At 38.1% G+C, this 22,830-nt stretch overlaps 1 protein-coding gene across 2 annotated transcripts; it reads right to left on the bottom strand.

Moving 5' to 3' along the window:
* Nucleotides 1–12,967: 12,967 nt before the first annotated feature.
* LOC107788976 (phylloplanin-like) lies at nt 12,968–15,803 on the bottom strand. 2 transcript variants are annotated; one of them, XM_016610725.2, is made up of 2 exons: nt 14,009–14,171; nt 12,968–13,495 (listed from the first exon to the last, which is right to left on the bottom strand). In XM_016610725.2, the coding sequence occupies exons 1-2, from the start codon at nt 14,169–14,171 to the stop codon at nt 13,197–13,199; spliced, it is 462 nt and encodes a 153-aa protein (XP_016466211.1). In that variant the 3' UTR covers nt 12,968–13,196. The 2 variants fall into 2 exon arrangements, 1 of the variants encoding a protein (XP_016466211.1); XR_012711335.1 differs by lacking the exon at nt 14,009–14,171 and adding an exon at nt 15,589–15,803 and having other exon boundaries at nt 13,360–13,495.
* Between the last annotated feature and the right edge of the window lie 7,027 nt (nt 15,804–22,830).

Genomic DNA, 22,830 nt, shown 5'->3' with positions numbered 1-22,830 from the left:
GACATTGGATATGAGGTAGTTGAGGGTACAGATAGGCATACAGTCAATATGGAGCTTAAGAGATGCACACGCAGGGCATGGGACTTGTCTAGAATTCCATGCCCTCATGCCATTAAGGCATTTCTCTATGGGAGACAAGATCATGTTGCTCAAATACATTGGTTTTATTCTAAGTAGGCATATTCGATGGTATATAGGCATAAACTCCAACCTGTTGAGGGAGAAAAATTATGGAAAGTGGAGCCACACTAGGCCATATGGAGCCCCCTACTTTAGGGAAAATGATTGGTAGATCAAAGGTTAAGAGAACAAGAGAAAAGGATGAAGCTAAAAACAGACAAGGGAAATGGTCTGCTTCTAGGAAAGGCTAATTAATGACTTATGGATATTGTGGTCAGCCAAATCACAATATAAGAAAGTGTCCATTGGTAATACTCACAACTTAATATGCTTCTTCCTTTTCTACATTTACTTGTCATATGTTAACTGTCATATGTTAATACTTTGCAACTCATGTAGGCAAATGATAAGCGCAAACACTTCTTCTAAGATGAAGGAAATTCCCAATCAGCACAAGAATCTCAAGAATCTGCATCTTTTTCCATTCCAAAACCTGGAAAATCAACAGAACAACCAGTCATGGAGTCAATCTTCTAGTCAACTATCAGTCTTGGATTATGATTCTGATCCCACTTTAAGGCCTAAAGTGGTCTCATAAGGAAAGACCTAGCTGCAAACTAGGATGATGAAGGAAAATACTGAAACCAGAAAAATAAATTTCATGGGAGATTACATTGGTTCTATGCCAACCAATCTTCCATATTCACCAAAAAAACTGACATGGAAAAGGAAAGAAGCAATGACTACAACACAGTTACAAGCTGAAAAAGAGAAGATGATTGACAAGCTTAAGGCTAGAAGGGAAACATGAATACAGAATTAGTTGGGTGTTTAATATTTTTAGTGTTATGTAAAGAGAATGAAGGAATGACTTCAAAAAATTAGTGTTTTTGTTGATTTGTGCTTTTACTGGTTGTTAGACAATTAAATGTGGTAAAAAGTTATGTTAATGTTCGAGTTTATGACTAATTGTGACAATTGTTGTGTTTAATCTATGGCTACTTTTTGTTGTGCTATGTTAATCGGCTACATAACTGTAGCTTTTTTTGCAAAAATTATATTTATTTTTTTCTTTAGAAAGAACAAATGTGAACGGAAAGAAAAAAAAAAGAAAGAAAGGAGATTAATAATTCAATAACTCTAGTTGAAAGAAAAAGAAAAAAGTGAAGAAAAAAGGCGTAGAGGAGAAGAACAGAATTGGAACAATCTGGCAAACATATTATTTTAAAAGAGTTTGGTGTTGGGATTATTATTTAATGGATTGGATTTTTTGGATGAGGTTAGAAATTCATGGTTTAATTAAAAAAAAAAAGGTTAGCTGATGTTAAGGAAGGGCAGTTTTAATCCCCAAAAAAACATTGTGGGCAATTTTAACCCAATAGGTGGATGGAAGGTATTTTTGAACCATTTCTAATAGGTTAAGGACATTTTTGAACCTTTTCCGGAAAAAAATTCAACTTTCAAACTACTGGTTTGGGCCAGCTTTTGGGTGAAATTTTTTTCTTCCACTCGCAAAACTTTAACTTTTTTTCAAGTAAAATGTGTCCAAACACACCTTCAACTTTTTTTTTCAGCACAACGTCAAAAGAAAAATTCAAATTTTGACCAAATATACGTCCAAACATTAACTTAGCATTATAGTGTCATGAAACTTTCATGGCAACATTATCAAGTTGAGATTGGTACAAGATTATGCCTTTTGCACATATAAACAGAAACAAGATTATGACTCTTTTGTACGCAAATCCACATTACACGGACTTCAAAGTAAAGGTAGAACTTATGAAAATTTTGTTTATTTTTACTAAACCATGTCTCTGCAATAGTGTTTAATTTTGTAATGCTATTTATTTACTCAAAGAGTAATATTTATCTTAGCACTGAGGTACCTTTTTTTTAATCAAAGCCACCTTAAGGATTAAAATCCAACAACAAAACACATGTACAAAAGGTGTGAGAAACCTAACCTCGTCAAAAAGTAGTAGAAGAGTTATAACTTTCCCATGCTGCCCTTTAATGTCCAGGCATTTAAAATGAGAGAACACTCCTCTCTATTTCAAGTAAGCTCCAACAAAAAATTATACACAGGGTTCCTTCTTCACAGTTCATCATCATATGGAAATTCTCAATTCTTTGTTGTCCTTATTCACAAATGAGGTTTTTAGATATTTGCTTTGTGGAGCAAATATAGTAATTTAGAAATACCATAACTATTTTTGTTGATTGTAGCTTATTTATAATGTTAACTTATAATATGTTCCATGTATAACTTGCTTCCTAGTTCTATACTTCTGCAGTTTTGACGCAGTAATTACTTTCTTTTCTTTTCCATCATTACTTTACACCTCGTCCATTAAATAATTACACCCCATATTGCACGAAGTTCTTTCATGCTTCATCTTCACAACTTCTCATCAATAATTCCTAGTGCGAAGTGTAGAGCATGTGTAGCTCCCACATTGAGTGATGTTCTAATGACAATTTAAACTAAACTCTTAGTCTTTTTTGTCATCCGACATCAGTCGATTGGAGCTAGATATATATGTTGTACATTTTGCAGTAGGGATTATTGGCGAGTTGTCACATACTTGGAAATGACTTATTCATAGATGTTAAGTGTACTGTCTCCTATTTTTCCAGGTTTAATTTAAGTGACTTTTTAATTCTCAAATGAAGTAGATCAATTACGCATTTACCTTGTTTTAGTGCATATTTCAGCTGGTGTTGGCCCCACTTAGGGCATAATGCAGCTCATCTTGTCCGCAGTTTATTATAAAGATGATGATAGCTTAAATGAGGGGAATGAATACCCTCCGTGGAATTTTTCGGATCAATCTGGATTTAGTCGGTCCAAATGATGAGGGTAGCGGACATAGCAATAGTGGTAACAGTGTGTCTCCATTCCCCTCTTATAATAAACCGCGCTGCACTATGCCCAAAATGAGCCAACAACAGATGAAATCTGCAATAAATCAAGATAAACATACAAATACATAATTGATCTACTTCATTTGAGAAGTTTAAAAAAAAAGGCGCTTAAAGCTGGAAAAAAAGGGAGATTGTACAGTTACTTCTATGTATAAGTCTCTAGCAAAGAGGGCGTAGGTCAACCATGAACCCCAAGATAGAGCAACAAAGAGCGAGAGCCAAAATGGCATGTACTCCTCATTCTTTGGTCTGACGACTTGTCTCTACGTGTATGAATAGCAAAACTGTCAAATAAAATGAAACATGGCTGCAATTTGTAAATCACTATGGAATCTATGTAACAAGAAGGATAAGATATGGATTAAATGGGTACACACATATTATATAAAGAGCAGGTCAACTGAGGAAATGCAAGCAAAGCAAGAATCATGGTTGGCACAAAAAAAATTTGAAGGCAAGAGCTTCTGTTGAAGCTTCTGGACTCACTATCACTGAAATATTTCAACAGATTGAAAACTTACCAGATAAGAAGAATGTATAACAAGATGAGAAGAAACTTTTAAAAGGTTGAATGGAGGAAATTGGTGTGCAAAAACAAAGGACTACCTAAGTGGATATTCATACTCACCCTAGCCATACATGGCAGATTGGCAGACTAATACAAGAAATATTCCACAGAGGCAACATGAATCCACAACTGGCAGGAAGACTCAAGCAGCTGAACTTCTATCCTTTGATTAATTTGAAGTGTTATGTAAAAATAATGATAGCTAGTTGACTGGTGCGGGCTTAGATGGGCTGTGAGCTGAAGCTGGAACATTTGGTTTATAGTTGTAGGGGCCAAAAAAAATCTTTGCTATAGGCAAGTTACGTCAGCATCATGATAGCCTTCGTCGGCCGCCACGTGCTATCAGTAAGGTCTCCACAAAGATATGCCCCAGGTCGAGGTAGCCTCGAAGCGATGAAGGGTGCGGTCGAAGAGTCAGCAAAGATCAAGGTCGTGGAGTCATCGGAGTTTAAGGTCGAGGTCGAGCATCTTAGACAGAGTTGTAGTGGCTAGTTTTAAGAATATCCACAGATTTGACCCCTTTTCGTGTGACTCGCGCTTTTTTATTTACTTAAATGCCACTTATTGCTATTTATTACTCCCTCTGATTCATAATAAGTGACCAGTTTCCTTTTAGCACGCCCATTAAGAAAATGTTAAATCCTATACAAAAATACCTAGTATGACTAAACTACCCTTATTAAAAATTGGTCAAATAGTTATAGTGAGGAGTGAGAAAACTTTTTAGGGATATGCACATAAGGGTAAAAGAGTAAAAACAAATTGAATTTTTTCTTGATTATCTAACTGGACATTTATTTTGAACCAAAATGAAACAGTAAACTGGTCACTTATTGTGCACCGGAGGGAGTACTATTTAATGCCATCTTCTATCTTTTTGGATTATTGAACTCTATTATTATTGCTCACATTCATTACTATTCGGTTAAATATACATGTTATTTGTCATAAAACCGATAACCCAGTCTTGAGGATATTATTATTGGCTAGGATTGACCCTTATTTATTAAAATCTAATTAGTTGAACCATAATCTACATTTTTTGTCAAACAGTTTGGCGCCTTCTGCGGGGACTTCTTAGCTATTTTTTTCAGCTTCCTTTAGATCTACAACTTACGTGCGTCACTAGCCCAACAAACCCCAAGATTTGTCTCTTTCTTTGCATATACGGAAACCTACATAGCAGGTAACCAAGGAGAGAGGACTAAAGCGACAGGCGATTTCCCTAGCAACCTCATGAACACTATCAACGAGAGTTGCGAGACATTAGGCGATGATGTAACACCCACTTCCTCCCCCAGGCACGGGAGGTCGCCTCCCCCTTATTGTAGCATAACAAAACCAAATGGAAAAGGGCCTCCACGTCCACAGGAGAAGGGACACCACCGGCCGTGAAAAAGCTCCTCGAAGCATGGTTGACTGATATGCTAGTAAGCCTACTCACCAAGCCCACTTCATGTACGGCTACAGAAACTACAAGAACCCAAACAACGCAATGAGCAGACGAACACGACAACCAACCAGACCCTCCAATACCAGGTATAACTCACGATATCACTAACAATGCAGGTGATAACGTCCTGTCGCTGTTCTAAAGAGGATGGAAGAAATTGAGAATGAAAACAAAGCACTCAGAGATCAAATGAAAGAACACCAAGAATGAGTCGACAAGATACCGGGCGCCCTTAAGCTATTGCCGAAGAGGGACGCCGGTAGGTTCGTAGAGCAGTCGTACAGTGAAGAAGTAGTCCCAAATGCCATAACAAATCCCTTCAAAATGCCGTCTTATCTCAGGATATACGACAGAACGACTGACCTCGAAGATCACGTGTCTCACTATGTCACCTCCGTGAAAAGCAACGACCTCACCACGGAACAAATGTCCTCTATTTTGCTGAAGAAATTAGGTGAAACTCTTACGGGAGGGGCATTGACATAGTACTCAAAGCTCAAAGCTACCAGCCCGCTCCATAGAAACGTTTGAGGAAATGGTCGATAAGTTCGTAATGGCACACGCCGGGACAAGAAAGACGAAACAAGAGTAAAAGACATACTCGCCATCAAGCAGCCCTTGGGAGAGGGACTGAGGGACTTCCTCACCCGATTCAACAGGGTAAGGATGACCAACGTCTCCAAAAGGATGGCGGTCACAGCTTTTCAAAATGGGTTGAGTAGAGATGGTTCGAGAGCGACTAGAAAATTGCTGAGCCGGTCGATGAAATATCCTCCAACCATTTGGGATGAAATCCATAATGCTTATTGTGCTGAAGTTCGAGCAGATGAGGACGACCTCAATGGATCAACCTAATGGCTTATCTCAGTACAAGTCGAGTCCAGGAAAGAACGAAGAGACAACACCAGGAGGGATCACTCGGTCTCACGACCCAACATGGAAAGACATCAGCCATACGTCAAGTCCCCGCCACGCCTCCTTTCCGATATGACGAAGGCCCATCCAGGCTGAGGACAGGGACTTACGAGAATGATCGAGGTATGCCCCCTTATTATCTTCTCACAATTTTTGTGTGCCACCTACTGAAATAGTCTATGCCCTAGAGAAACTCGGAACGAAGGTGAACTGACCTCCAAAGATGAGGTCCGATCCGAGCACCAAAAAATCAAATGCCCTCTGCGAGTTCCACCAGGAGCGTATAGAATTCTATTAATCTACACACGTTGGAGCTTTTCTGACGTGTGTGAGGAACTCGACTGTGGCAATGGTGAGACAAGTAATGGTTGTCGAACGAGCCTTCAGTCCAATGCTCATCGCAGTTGGTAGGAACAACAAGTGGTTTTATTTTGATATGTTTGGGTTTAAGCGTAGCAACATGTGGTTGCTTTATTTTGTGTTTACCAAAAACTAATTGCAGAACACTTAGTGATACAATGGATGAAGAGGAGAACAATGAAGGGCTAATTGTCTGTTAAGTCTGTTAAGGAAGGAGCATTTTGGTTGGAAATAGGTTATTTCAGAATTAATTATCCCGGGATTAGTTATCCCGAGATTAATTATTCTATCCTTACATGGGGATTAAAAAACACTACAATCCCGGGATAATTAATTCCAGAATTAGTTATACCACAATTTTATCTAACCAAACATGGTATAAACTCATCTCAAATTTAATCTCGGGATTAATTATTCCTTTTTTCTCGTACCAAATGAGCTCTTAGTCTATTGATCACTGATGTATGTCATATGCCAAGAAAAATACAATTTGATTTTTTTTTTTAATCTGAGTAGATTTGACCATGACATTTGCCAATTCAAATTTACTCATTTATTTATGCTTTAATTATGTATTTAGCTCCCATTTGAACATAGATGTTTTTTACTTTTTTGAAAAAAATTTGAAAACACTGTTTGTTCATGAAATTTGATTAGTTTTTGAAAAAAAAAATTCAACATAAAAAACTAGTTTGGGCCAACTTTGGGTGAAAATCTTTTCTTTCACTCACAAAACTTCAACGTTTTTTCAAGTAAAATGCATATCCAAACACAATTCTTTCAAAAATTATTTTTCAGCCCAAGTTTTAAAAAAATATAAATTTCAATTAATATATGTCCAAACGCTAACTTAGCATTAGTGTGCAAAAGTGAATTATCTGCCATGAAAATTTGGTGGAAACTTTATCAAGTTGAGATTGGTAAAAGATAGTGAATATGGTCAACCCAAGTACTTATTATGCCTTTTGCACATTTAAACAGAATGAAGAGCAAAATTATTGTGAAAGCAAACCTATCATGTCATGTACACAAATCCACATGATACGGACTTCAAAGTAAATGTAAAGCTTATGAAAATTATTTATTTTTACTAAACCATGTCTCTGAAATAGCGTTTAATTTTGTAATACTATTATTTAGTCAAAGAATAATATGTATCTAACAAATGAGGTACTCTTTTTAAATCAAAGCCACCTTAAGGGTGGGGTTGGGTGTATATCCTACATCATATATTAACATCCAACAACAAACTACATGTACAGAAGGTGTGTTGCAAACACGAACCTCTTAAAAAAATAGTAGAAGAGTCATAACTCTCCCTTTAACATAAACTTATACCACGGTTCCTTCTTCACAGTTTATCATCGTATGTAAATTCTCAATTCTTTGTTGTCCCATTTTTTAGTGAATAATATAGGTGAATAACTATTTTTTTTTACCATTTTGCTTCCACTAGTCCCAATTGTGTAGAATCATTAGGTAGAAGCTCATTCTAGGGTCATCACTGTGGGGTCCATACCTCACCTACCAAAGAAAATAAAGAAGAAGATAGGAAAAGTTGGAGAAGACAGGCTGCTAGGAAAATTGCATATGGGCGGCTAAGCAATGCAAAAGTCAAATTTGTTTGGCTGAGAGGTTGGCAACTTTGCCTATAAATAGAGATGATTCCCTCTCGGTTTAGACACACCAAAAAAACGAGAGAAGCTAAGCAGAAAGCAAAGCAGTGAGAGTAATCCACAGATTGTTGTCTGTGAGATAAATAGTGAGTGGTAGTAATATTGTAGTGAGGTGTCTTTAAATAAAGAGTGTTATTTCTTTCAAAATTATAGTAGTCTCTTGACACTACCAAGTTGTAATACTGTAGTAGTTATATTGCTCCGCTCGGATATTGTATTTTACCCAATTAAAAGAGTTAGCGTCGTTGTTACTCTCTTATGTTATTATTATTTGCCGTGGATATTATTCCTGGGCGGTATATATTATTTTTTATCCCAACAATGTGGTATCAGAGCCATGGTAAATAATGGTCCGCTATCTTTTTAGTACCCCCGTCTGACAAAAGATAATTATGAGAAATGGTGTCTACGTATGAAAGCCATTCTTGGCTCTCAAGATGTGTGGGAAATCGTAGATAGAGGGTATGCAAAACCAGATAATGAGGAAGCTCTGCCTCAAACTGAAAAGGAAGTCTTGGCAAAGATAAGGAAGAAGGATCAACAAGCCCTCACGCTCATCCACCAATGTTTGGATGATGCCATGTTTGAGAAGATGGCAGATGCTACCTCCTCAAAGGAAGCTTGGGGGATTTTACAAAATTCTCTTCAAGGAATTGACAAGGTGAAGAAAGTAAAACTTCAAACTCTAAGGGCTGATTTTGAAGCTTTAATAATAAAAGAATCCGAATGCATCTCGGATTATTTTTTAAAAGTAAAGGTTGTTGTAAATCAACTAAGAAGATACGGGGAGGACATAGAAGATGTCCATGTGGTAGAAAAGATCTTTCGCACTTTAACACCTAAATTTGATTTTGTGGTGTGTGATATTGAGGAGTCAAAAGATTTAGACTCTATGATGGTGGAGCAATTGGAAGGTTCTTTACAAGCCCACAAAGAAAAGATCAAAAGGAGACAAGAAGTGCCATTGGAGCAACTTCTTAAAACTCAGGCATCCTTCAAGGATTATGGAGGTGAAAAGAGCTATCGAGAAAACGGACGAGACGAGGCCGAGGCGGTCATGGAAAAAGAAGAAGTAATGGTAACAACTTCAACAATGAAGTTAAAATCCACCAAACATTCAGAGGTCGTGGTCGTGGACAAAGAGGAGGAAGAGGACGTGGCTAATACCAAGAAAATAATGGACAAAGGTATGACAAATCAAAAATTAAGTGTTATAATTGTCAAAAATTTGGCCATTACTCTTGGGAATGTCGTAGCAATGTTGAAGAAAAAGCTAACCTTGTTGACGACAAGAAAGAAGAAGATGAGTCAACGTTGTTGATGGCACTCAAGGAAGAAAACAGAGATGATTGCAGCTCGTGGTATTTGGACAATGGAGCAAGCAATCATATGTGTGAATGAAAAGAGAAGTTTGTGGAGATCAATAAAACGGTGAGAGGTAATGTGTCCTTTGGAGATACCTCAAAGGTTCAAATCGAAGGAATATGTACGATTCTGATCTCCTGTAAAAATGGTAGTCACAAGTTAATTCAAGATTTTTATTATGTGCCAAAATTAAAAAGTAATATTTTGAGTTTGGGCCAACTTCTTGAAAAGGAATATGATATCCACATGAAAAATATGCATCATTGGCTTAGAGATTCAAGTGGAATTCTAATTGCTAAAGTGCACATGGCAAAGAATAGATTGTTTTCTCTGAATCTTAAAACAATTGATGCAAAGTGTTTGCAGGATAATGTGCAAGATGAATCATGGTATTGGCACATGCGATTTGGGCACTTGAATGAAGCACTCAAATCAATGGGAGAAAAGAACATGGTTCATGGGATACCATCAATCAACCATCCCAATCAATTGTGTGAAGCTTGTCTTCTTGGAAAACATACAAGGAGGAGTTTTCCAAAGGAGGCCATGTCAAGATCAACTAAGCCGTTCCAGCTTGTTCATACTGATGTGTGTGGACCAATCAATCCACTTTCTTTTGGTAAAAGAAAATACTTTCTGCTTTTCATTGATGACTTTAGTAGAAAGACTTGGGTTTATTTCTTGAACCAAAAATCTGAAGCTTTTGCGGCTTTTAAAAATTTCAAAGTACTTGTGGAAAAAGAAAGTGACTATGAAATTAAAGCTCTAAGGTTCGATAGAGGAGGCGAATTCACTTCAAACGAATTTAATGACTTCTGTCAACTTCATGGAATTTGTCGCCCTCTAACAGTACATTATTCACCTAAACAAAATGGTGTTGCAGAGAGATATAATCAAATGATTCTTAATATGGCTAGATGTATGTTGAAAGCTAAAAGTATACCCAAGGAATTTTGGGCCGAAGCTGTTTCTTGTGCAGTTTATTTGAATAACAGGTCTCCAACAAGAAATGTTAGAGATCAAACCCCTCAAGAAGCATGGAGTGAAAGAAAGCCAAGTGTCAAGCACTTGAGAATCTTTGGGAGCATAGCCTATGCTCATGTGCCACGTCAAGGGAGAGCAAAGCTTGACGATCGAAGTGTCAAGCATGTGTTTGTTGGCTATGATACGAGTTCAAAAGGCTACAAGCTATACAACCCAAGCAGCGGCAAGGTGGTGGTAAGTCGTGATGTTGAATTTGATAAAGAATTGGCATGGAATTGGGAAGCTGAGGAAGAAACTTCATATGATTTTCTTCCATACTTTGGTGATGAAGAAGAACCAGAGACCGTGGAACCTATACAGGACACAACTCTGCCTCCTTCTCTAACAAATGTTGCATCTCCCTTTTCTCAAGAAGATTCAAATGAACAACCGCAAAGGACAAGGAGCATTCAAGAGCTCTATGAGGACACAAAAGAAGTTACTAATTTTGATTTTTTATGTTGTCTCTTTGCTGACAGTGAACTAATGAACTTTGATGAAGCTGTTACAAACAAAAGGTGGAGACAGGCCATGGAGGAGGAGATTGAGTCAATAGAGAAGAACAACACTTGGGAGTTAACAACTCTTCCCAAAGGTCATCAAGCAATTGGAGTGAAATAGGTATACAAGATAAAGAAGAATGCTGATGGAGATGTGGAGAGATACAAGGCACGATTTGTGGCTAAAGGTTACAAGCAAAGGCAAGGCATTGACTATGAAGAAGTCTATGCACCTGTTTCCCGCATGGAGATGATTCATTTGCTGAACTCTTTGGCGGCGCAAATAAAGTGGAAGATTCATCAACTAGATATCAAGTCAGCCTTCTTGAATGACTATCTTGAAGAAGAAGTCTATGTTGAACAACCATTGGGCTTCATGGTCAAAACCATGAAGATAAAGTGTTGCGGTTGAAGAAAGTTTTATATGGATTAAAGCAAGCCCCGCGAGCATGGAATAGTTACATCAACAAGTATTTTCAAGATAATGGATTTACTCATTGTCTCCATGAATATGCTCTTTACCTTAAAGTTCATACTAATGGAGATATCTTACTTGTTTGTCTTTATGTTTATGATCTTATTTTCACGGGTAATAACCCAAGCTTGTTTGTCGCTTTCAAGAAAGATATGTCCCGTGAATTCGAGATGACAGACGTAGGGCCCATGTCATATTACCTGGGCCTAGAAGTGAAGTAGATGGAGGATGGAATTTTTATCTCTCAGGAAAGCTATACAAAAGAGATATTGAAGAAGTTCAATATGCTCGATTGCAGCCCCGTGAACACACCGATGGAAAGTGGGACAAAATTGTCCAAGTTTGATGAAGGAGAAAAAATGGATCCCACATTTTTCAAAAGTCTTGTAGGAAGTTTGAGATACTTGACTTGTACCAGGCCAGATATACTCTTTGCAGTTGGAGTAGTAAGCCGGTTCATGGAAGCTCCTACCTCCACTCACTTGAAGGTCACTAGAAGAATTCTTCATTACCTAAAAGGTACGATCGACTTTGGGTTATTTTATTCTTCTTCTAATGATTTCAACCTTGTGGGATATTGTGATAGTGATTATGCGGGAGATATTGATGATAGAAAAAGTACAATTGGTTTTGTATTTTTCTTGGGTGAATCTTTTATTTCCTGGAGATCAAGGAAACAGTCCATAGTTAGTCTCTCGACTTGTGAAGCCGAATATGTAGCAACAACATCATGTACCTGCCATGCTATTTGGCTAAGAAGATTATTGAAGGAGCTCAATTTGCTACAAATTGAAGCTATAAAGGTTTGTATTGATAACAAATCTGCACAGGCACTCGCTAAGAATCCGGTGTATCATGATCGAAGCAAGCATATAGATACAAGGTATCACTTCATCAAAGAGTGCATTTCTAAGAAGGAAGTCGAGCTCAAATATGTGAAGTCTCATGATCAAGTTGCAGACATTTTTACAAAACCTCTCAAGTTTGAAAATTTTCAGAGATTGAGAACAAGACTTGGACTGAAGAAGAAAACCAAAATTAAGGGAGAGATTTGTGAGGTCCATACCTCACCTACCAAAGGAAATAAAGAAGAACATGGAAAAGTTGGAGAAGACAGGCTGCTAGGAAAATTGCATATGGGCGGCTAAGCAATGCAAAAGTCAAGTTTGTTTGGCTGAGAGGTTGACAACTTTGCCTATAAATAGAGATGATTCCCTCTCGGTTTAGACACACCAAAAAAATGAGAGAAGCTAAGCAGAAAGCAAAGCAGTGAGAGTAATCCGCAGATTGTTGTCTGTGAGATAAATAGTGAGTGGTAGTAATATTGTAGTGAGGTGCCTTTAAATAAAGAGTGTTATTTATTTCAAAATTGTAGTAGTCTCTTGACACTACCAAGTTTTAATACTATAGTGGTTATATTTCTCCGCTCGGATATTATATTTTACCCCATTAAAAGAGTTGGTGTCGTTGTTACTCTCTTGTGTTATTATTATTTGCCGTGGATATTATTCCTGGGCGGTATATATTATTTTTTATCCAACAATTGCCACATATATAAAAGAAAATAAATAAGAACGGGTAATAAACATAAATAGCTATAAACAAAATGAAAACACGCGCGCGATCGATACGATTAGATGGATCCAATATTAGACTTGCAAATATTATTTGCACTTTATTCACTAGTAGAAACAACAGTCCTTATTCATGCAGTAATTAAGCAGCTGGCCAAGAAGGTTAATTAACTAGCTGATGCATAGAAGTACTAATTAAGCACTAGCATCTAAGGTGAATATCTAGGCAAGCTCGTTCACTATAAATTGCGATTAAGATTAAGTAGAAAACCAGTAGGACCTAAATTGACACTAGGACGAAGGCCGAGACTTCCAATAATGGTATTTACAAGCTGCAAGGGTGACTGCAGAAGCCCAACAGATGTTAAGCTCGCGTTACATGTTGAGAGTGGAGTTAGAACCACTAGACTGCAGTTGGACAATAGCAATGGCAAAGTATTGATAAGAGGATCCAACACCAAGGAAAACACTCCCGATCCATTTGTTGTTGTGCTTGATATCACATTTCCTGCTCCACACTGCAATTGCACTGATGCATCTGCAAAGTAAAATGATATTAATATTATTTAAGCAATTAGATCAACTTTGCATTTTAGCGGACATGTTGAAGATAAAATTAATTATGTAAATAAAAAGATATTATCTCACACCATTTAGACATTTAGATGAATTGATCATATAGTTCAACATGCAGAAACTTCTTATGATGGGCCATATGCATCTTATTGACTGCGAGTGCAGGATTCATTCGGCTCAAGTTACTATATATGTATACCATCCTCAACCCATTGTTATGAAAGGAATAATGAATGCAGTGCTATTTCTCTTAGACTTCAAATCATTAAATTTGCTTACATTTTAAGAAAGTTTACTTGTAATTATCCTTTGGACGATCTAATAGTGTATACATACTCATATATCATAGGCTAATCACGCCACTTACGACTTCTATCATAGGCTTTTAGATATATATAGGGCAGATTTTTTAGTCTATTAGGGAGAGTTCCCTTTTGGTATATATAATAGGTCTACGTAAAAAATAAAAACTAACTAGGGAAAACTTGGGTAGTGAGTCCGTTGATGACATCTAAATTGCTGTTAACGCTGCAAAACACAACCCCACCGATACGTATTGAAACAAGCTGGGCTACTGCAACGGGGGTTGCGATTAATGCAGCCAAAAGGAAAATCAAGAAATTTTTTGCTGAAGCCATGGCAATTTTTTTTGATCTTTAATAGTTATTGATGTAAGAAATTGTGTTGCTCAATTAATGTGTGTGCATGACCAATGTATACTCCCTCCGTTCCAATTTATGTGAACTTATTTGACTGGGCACGGAGTTTAAGAAAAAATAAATGACTTTTGGAATTTGTGGTCCTAAACAAGTTAAAAAGGGGCCCAGAGTATTTGTGTGGTTATAAAAGCTTCTCATTAAGGGTAGAGTTGTAAGTTTATACTAAATTGTTTCCAAATTTAAAAAGGGTTCATTCTTTTTAGAACGGACCAAAAAGGAAATAGGTTCATATAAACTAAACGGAGGGAGCAGTAAATATCATTGGCTGAAATTTCAAAACCCCTAATCCACTTGTTGTGAAAGTGGATTATAATGCTATTGCGTGTATACATAAATGAACTAATTGAAATTTCAAAAACCCTAATCCACTTGTTCATTGTTATATTAGATGCCGGTGGTCACCCTGACTATAACTACATACAATTGCTCCAAGCTTCAATAATCAATAGCAGGCCATCCTTTGACTTCTAAAAACTGCTTTGAAAAGAACTTGTATATAAATAGTATTTCAGAGAACTAATTTTTGAGAAAAACTGATATGTTTGGCAAATTTATTTGAGAATATTTCATAAACAAATTGTGTTTGGTCAATATTTCACAAATATAGTATTAAAGCTCATTTTATAATTAGTATTTTTTAAATAGTTTTTATATAAGACTTTAATTATGTTAATACAACGTCCCCAGGCAAAAGGACGTCAGTACGAATAATGTACCGAGTATGTAAAGCACATATATAAGTATATAACAGACATGGAAGAAATATAGAATAAATTATTCAACCTGTAAGTCTGGATAACTCTGTAATTCATGAAATAATTATAGTGTCATGCATATGCGTATGAATGTAATGTCATGCATAGGTACATATTTCATAACATCACCAGGCCTCTGAGGGCATCCCATCATATCATCTCGGCTACTGTGGGCAAAATCATCAACGTATACCAGCTGATCAGGTGGTGGTGCGTATATAACGCCGTAACCTTTTCCAATATCCCATATACATATAATATACATATATACGCGTATATAACGTCATTTGGTCATGGGTCAATGTACATGTATAAATTCATGAAATGCATAAGAAAATACGTTAATAAGATTTTCTCGGAATGCCATAAAAATCCATATGCCTTTCGGAAAACTTTATCAAATACATATTTATTTAAGACCCATGAACATAAGATATAATAATAATCCACATGAGGAATCAATAATATAGACACTCCTAATATTTCTATGAATAGAGTCATTTATGGAAATTGTGCATTTGCTCGTTTCGTTTACGACGTATAGATCATGCCAAAAGAAAGTAGGGATAGCCTTAACATACCTGGAGTAGGGAAAAATCAGTATGATATTCCTGAAAAAGGTTGCACCGTACTCCCTTAGAATCGCAAAATCTCACGTTGCTAATGTGCTAATAATTCTCGTTGGAATTATTTGGTGTATGAATTGGTTGAAGAATCACATTACTAATGTTTTGTAGGAATTTCCACGAAATTGGTAACAATTTGTAACAAAGTCACTTTGCAATTCTCCAAACCTCACGTCTGATGTGTGTTTGAGAATGAAAAATGTTGCCTTTTATTTAAAATCCTAGAATTTAGGTGTCTTGAAATTGACATGTTAGGTTGCCACCTAATGTAATGACTTAAAGAGTCATACATATGATTTAAGGGGTGCTGCCACGTTTTGGCTTAATCCTTATTCAAGATCTTAATTTATTTAATCACTAATTTATTAATTAATTATTAATTTCCCACTAAAATTAATAATTACTCGGTTATCCACATAATGAAGAGTTATCTCAAATTACTTAAAATACTACTCACTTTTAACACACCTTATACACCTTACTATCATGGCCATGTGGTACCTTGTATGGTACTAGTCCATAAATACCGGGTATTTTAGCTCGGGCCGTATTTTATCGCAAAATGTCAAACTTCGACGAAAATCTTTTTTTTTATTTGCTTACCCTCTCACCTTCACGAACTTATTTATCCCTTGTTTGAAATAGCATAATGCTTATAATCTCCAAATATTCTTGTCATTGAACTGAGGTCAATTATCTTACGATAATTTCATGTATACTACATGTAACATCGTCGTAATAAAATACTGCGGAGCGTAACATCGTCGTAATATAATACTGCAGAGCGTAACATCTTGTTTGAAATAGCATAATGCCTATAATTCCAAAATGATCCCGTCCCTGAACTTACGTCAGTTAACTTTTGACGAAACTTTAACATATGAAAATGTGAGATATAATATCATTCCCCCCTTTGGAACATTCGTCCCCGAATGTTGACTGATGCACTTATCATTCTCATAAACCATTGCTCTTGCGAATACTTTAATATTCTCCTTTCCATTTAGGCAACTGTTATTTGAATAAATCCAAAGGCCAGGGCATCCCCCCCCCCATTTAAGCCTCTTTCTCACACCACGACTTGTAGTCAGAATCCTTCTTATATTGTAATTGTTGCTACCTTCTATCATGCCTGTATGACTCTAACTTTGTATGTGTGCCTATGCGACGCTTCTCTCCTCTTTCCTCCAGCTCTTAGCCAATCTCTAGGCCTCACTTTGTGAACATATACCAAATTATGTCAAGATATCCCACTGGCATCATTAGCTTTACTAGACCTATTATATCATAACTTTTACTTTGATTTATCGTTACTAGGGCTTACTAGACCTATCATATACCAAACTTCTTATGTAATACCTTGCCACTAGGGCTTACGTTGCATCGAAAAATATTTGAAGTGATTTCCGTAATCGTATTTCATAGCATCCCAATATGATTCACCTTACGTGGGTATTTTAATCATGTGCAACTCATGAAATCCCTCTCCCTCTTTTTTTCAAATCATTACTCAATCGAAGACCCAAATGTCATCCTTTATTTATCACAATTACACCCTCATTCCATTAACAGGGCAACATTCCATTTTTTCTAAATGCTATTAGTCTTAGACATCCTTTGAGTTCATTCAGGCTATACTGAACTTTCTATAACTTAGATAAACCATTAGCTCTCTTGTTTTTATGGACTTAATCCCGAGGACTTATTCATTCTCGTCACCTTTTCACTTGTATTTCCTTATCCTTACTCATATCTTCTTAAAATTTTGTCGCTCTACCATACTTTAACTTGCAACCTATACATATCCATTTATACTAATCACAATCTTCCTTCAACTTGCTTGCACCATAGATTTCCTTATGTTATTCTGGAACATCAAGCGAGACATCACATCGTCTCTAACTCTTCTCTACTCTCTTAACTAGACTTCTCGGTACTTAGAAATCATAGTGTGATGACCCAAAAGGTCATCTCTTGTTTTAAAAGTCAAATTTGTATTCCAAGACCTTAAAAACCTCCTTTTGTCTCACCTCAATTTGCGTGCGCAGTCTGGCCGTATATGCGGAAAGCCTTTATGTGAAAATTTTTGAAAAATGCTAATTTTCTGCCTTAAAAATTGAATTTAAGTTGACTTCGGTCAACATTTTAGGTAAACGGACCCGGACTCGTGATTCGATGGTCCTGGAGGGTCCGTAGGAAAATATGTGACTTGAGCGTATGTCCGAAATTGAATTCCAAAGCCCCTAGCCCGAGAAATGAATTTTTGGTGTAACTGAAAATATAAGAGTTTTTGGAAATTTAATAATATTTGAATTTGATGGTATCGGGCCCGTATTTTGGTTCCGGAGCTCGGTACAGGTTTAATATGGTATTTAAATTGTCCCTGTAAAATTTGGTAAGAAACGGAATTCATATGACGTGATTCGGACCCTCGGTTGTGAAAATGGAAACTTTAAGAGTTCTTGAGATTTTTCTTTGATTTTGAAGCTAAACTAGTAGTTCTAGGTATTATTTTGGCGATTTGATCGCACGAGTAAGTCCGTATAATATTTTTAGACTTGCGTGCATGTTTGGTTATAAGCCCCGAGGGCTCGGGTGAGTTTCAGATAGGTTTCGGGATGTTTTGGACTTAAGAACTTCTGCTATTATATTGCTTCTGGTATTCTGAGATTTTGTTCTTTGCGTTCGCGATGCAGCTCACGGGAACGCGAAGTACAAGCTCCGCTGGGGAAGGGTTTCTTCTACACGAACGCGAGGCCTTGGTCGTGAATACGAAGCACTAGGGGGATTGCACTTCGCGAATGCAACTGGCCACACGCGAACTCGTAGTGTAATGGAGGTGGCTGGTGGGAGTCCTTAAGTTGTTCTTCGCGAACGCAGTCCCAGGACCGCGAACGCGATGGTCATGGAGGACAGACCATTGCGAACGCGAGCAGCTCTTCGCGAATGCGTAGGCCCTTCTGGCCACAAGCATCGCGAATACGACAGACCCTTCGCGAACGCGAAGAATGTTTGTCCAGTGATTTTAAAACAGAACCTAGGTCGAGATTTCTTCAAAATTTCATATCTCCTTCCATAGAATCTGACCATGGGCGATTTTTGAAGAGCAATTTCAACACCAAATCATAGGTATGTATTCTTAAACTCATTTCTTTCATTTTCCATCAAGACCCATTAGATTTCTATGCCTAAATCATTTTCTTTAAGGGTAGAAATTAGGGATTTTAGGAGAATTGGAAATTTTACAAATTTTGGGATATAGACCTCGATTTGGGGTTGGATTCTGAAACTAATTGCATATTTGGGCTCTTGGGTGAATGGATGAACGGGTTTTGGTTCGAACCTCGAGTTTGACCAAGCGGGCCCGGGTCAAGTTTTGACCTTTTTGGAAGAATGTTGGGAAATCTGTAATTTTTCATATGAATTGGTTTCTTGAGCTTCAATTAATGTTAATAAGTTAAATCTGGCTAGATACAATTGAATTGAAAGTGGAATCAAAAGGGAAAGCAGTATTTGAGGCTTGAGTTTGGCCGTAGAATCCGAGGTAAGTGTTTGGTCTAACCTTAGCTTGAAGGAATAAGTGTTGTATCTTATTTGCTATGTGTTAGTGTCGAGTACGACGTATAGGTGAGGTGACGAGTATCTATACGTTGGTGTCAAGCATGCCTATGAGTCTTATATTAAGATTGTTGTGATTTAATTATGTGTTGTTCATGCTTAAATTGATGATTAGCACTGTGGAACAAGACTTATGATAAATTCTTGGTAATTGACCATTGTCGAGTACTGGCTCAAGTTGAGGTTTATTTTGTGAAGTAACTGCTGAAACTAGATTGGTTATAGCTGATTCCATTGTCGGGATGATATTATTTCTATTGTTGACTCCCTTGCCAGGACGGTATTGTTTCTATTGATGTTTCTATTATTGATTCCCTTGTTGGGATGTTATTATTTCATTTGTTTGGGTGAGGAAGAGTGTAAAGCACGAAGGGTGATGTCGTGCATGATATTGCGAGTGAGTGTTAATGCATGAAGGGTTATGTCGTGCCGATATTGTGAGTGTTAATGCACGAAGGGTGATGTCGTGCCATATTATTGAAAGTAAATGCATGAAAGGTGATGTCGTGCCATGATTATGAGAAAGTAAAAGCATGAAAGGTGATGCCATGTCATTTCTGTTGATTTCTATGGTGAGGATGAGAGTAAAAGCAATAAGGGTGATTTCGTGCACTTGTTACTGTGTTATCATTTTTGTTGCTTCTAGCTTGATATTTACTTTGTCGTTTTACTTTATCATTGTCATAACCTGATATCCCCCTCACAATGTTTCCCCTTTTCCCGTCTTATTCTGTTTAAATTCTTGTATTATCGCTTCTCATATATGATTTAATTACATAGGTTTATATGTTTGTCGTGTCCTAGCCTCGTCACTACTTCGACGAGGTTAGGCTTGATACTTACCAGTACATGGGGCCAGTTGTACTGATACTACACTATGCACTTTTTGTGCAGATCCCTGTACTGGACCCTACGGACTGTAGTTCGAGGTTGTTGTCCTTCAATCCAGTGGAGACCCGAGGTAGTCTTGCAGGCATCCGCAGGCCTTGGCGTCCCCTTCTATCATAATTCCATTATATTTTTATCTATTTCTGAGACAGATGTGTATTTTCCTTGTTCAGACCACTATTTGTAGTATTCTTAGATAGTTCGTGAGATTGTGACACCAGTTCTGGGTGAATTTTTATTATGGATTCGTATTTGTATTAAGTTAAACTATTAAATTATATTATTCCGCATTTTGTTTTCCGCTGATTTTCTTATATCTTCTGATAAATTGTTAAAGATAAAGGAAAAAAGTAAAATAATCAAAAATATTGGCTTGCCTAGCGGGTTCAATATTAGGTGCCATCACGGTCCCAACGGTGGAAAATTCAGGTCATGACAAGTTGGTATCAGAGCTCTAGGTTGTTTAGGTCTCACAGTTCATGGACAAGCTAAGTATAATCTGAGGAATCGGTTCGGAGACATTTGTGCTTATCCCCTAGAGGCTACACGGTTTAGGAATCACTTTACATCTATTCTTATCTGTCGTGCGATTTGATTTCTCAATGCTAATTGAACTTTTACTCTGTTCTTTCGCAGATGGCGAGAACACATGTTTCTTCATCCGCTGATCAGCAGCCCGAGCCCCTAGTGGCAGCTCCAACAAGGGCTAGAGGACAAGGACGAGGTCGTGCTAGAGGCCGAGGCAGGACTCAGCCCAGAGTAGAAGCACCAGTGGCGGAGCCTCAGGTAGATTTTGATGATGAGGTTCCATCCCAAACCATTCCAGTAGGGCCATCTCAGATTCCAGAAGGGTTCATCGCTACCCCGGTACTCTAGGATGCTCTGGCCCCTCTAGTGGGCCTTATGGAGAGTGTCACCCAAGCAGATTTACTTCCTGTGGCACTAGCCATCTCTCAGGCTGGGGGAGGAGCACAGACTCCCGCTACCCCTACTCTGGAGCAGATCGCTCCTCAATTTCAGACTCCAGCAGCTCAGCCAGTTGGGGTAGTTCAACTGGGTGTTGTATCTCAGACCGGTGATGGAGCAACTATGTCTGCTGATGTTTTGTGGAGGTTGGATAGGTTCACCAAGCTTTTCACTACTACCTATGGCGGTACATCTTCAAAGGATCCCCAGGACTATTTGGACAACTATCATGAGGTTCTACGGAATATGGGGATAGTGGAGACCAATGGGGTCGACTTTGCTGTTTTTCATCTGTCAGGTTCCGCCAAGACTTGGTGTAAAGATTATTGTTTGGCTAGACCAGTTGGGTCACCGACTTTGACTTGGGACCAGTTCTCTCAGCTATTTCTGGAGAAGTTTCTTCCCATCACTCAGAGAGAGGACTATCAGAGGCAGTTTGAGCGTCTCCGGCATGGTTCTATGATCGTCACTCAGTATGAGACCAGATTTATTGCCTTGGACCATCATGCTCTTATTATACTTCCCACCGAGAGAGAGAGAGAGAGAGAGAGAGAGAGAGAGAGAGAGAGAGAGAGAGAGAGAGAGAGAGAGAGAGAGAGAGAGAGAGAGAGAGAGAGAGAGAGAGAGAGAGTAGAGAGGAGGAGGTTTATTGAGGGACTAGCTCAGCCTAGTGCTGAGGTCCCTTCTATGGATTTTGTACATGTTGTTCGTGAGTTTCCAGAGGTATTTCCTGCAGACTTGTCGGGTATGCCACCCGACTGGGATATTGACTTTTGCATTGATTTGGCTCCGGGCACTCAGCCCATTTCTATTCGGCCATATCGTATGGCCCTGCCAAAGTTGAAAGAATTGAAAGAATAGTTACAGGACTTGCTGGATAAAGGCTTTATTAGACCTAGTGTCTACTCTTGCAGTCGAGAGGGGCATGAGCAGCATCTTCGAGTCGTTCTCCATACTCTGAGGGACAGCCAGTTGTATGCTAAGTTTTCAAAATATGAGTTATGGTTAGGTTCAGTAGCATTCCTGGGTCACGTTGTATCAGCAGAGGTATATAGGTGGATCCTAAGAAGATTGCGGCAGTCAAGGACTGGCCTAGACCCACATCAGCCATAGAAATCCGGAGTTTCTTGTGTTTGACAGGCTATTACCATTAGTTTGTGGAGGGGTTTTCATCTATTGCAGCCCCGATGACTAGGTTGACCCAGAAGGGTACCCAGTTTAGGTGGCCGGACGAGTGTGAGGCAAGCTTTCAGAAGCTCAAGACAGCTTTGATTATGGCACCGGTGTTGGTTTTCCCTGCAGGTTTAGGGTCATATACATTGTATTGTGATACATCTCGTATTGGACTTGGTGCGGTGTTGATGCATAATGGCAAGTTTATTACATATGCTTCGCGGTAGTTGAAGATCTATGAGAAGAATTATCCAGTTCATGATTTGGAGCTACCAGTCATTGTTCACGCGATGAAGATTTGGAGGCATTATCTGTATGGCGTGGCATGTGAGGTGTTCATAGATCACAAGAGTTTGCAATACTTGTTCAAGTAGAAGGAGCTAAATTTGAGACAGAGAAGGTGGTTGGAGCTTTTAAAAGATTATGACATCACCATCTTATATCATCTGGGGAAGGCCAATGTAGTGGTCGATGCTTTGAGTAGGAAGTCAGACAGTATGGGCAGCCTTGCATATATTCCCGTCGGTGAGAGGCCGTTTGCTTTGGATATTC

The sequence above is a fragment of the Nicotiana tabacum genome, chromosome 7 (assembly GCF_000715075.1).
Source record: "Nicotiana tabacum cultivar K326 chromosome 7, ASM71507v2, whole genome shotgun sequence".
Classification (NCBI taxonomy): Eukaryota; Viridiplantae; Streptophyta; class Magnoliopsida; order Solanales; family Solanaceae; genus Nicotiana; species Nicotiana tabacum.
This window is presented reverse-complemented; position numbering and strand designations above follow the sequence as displayed.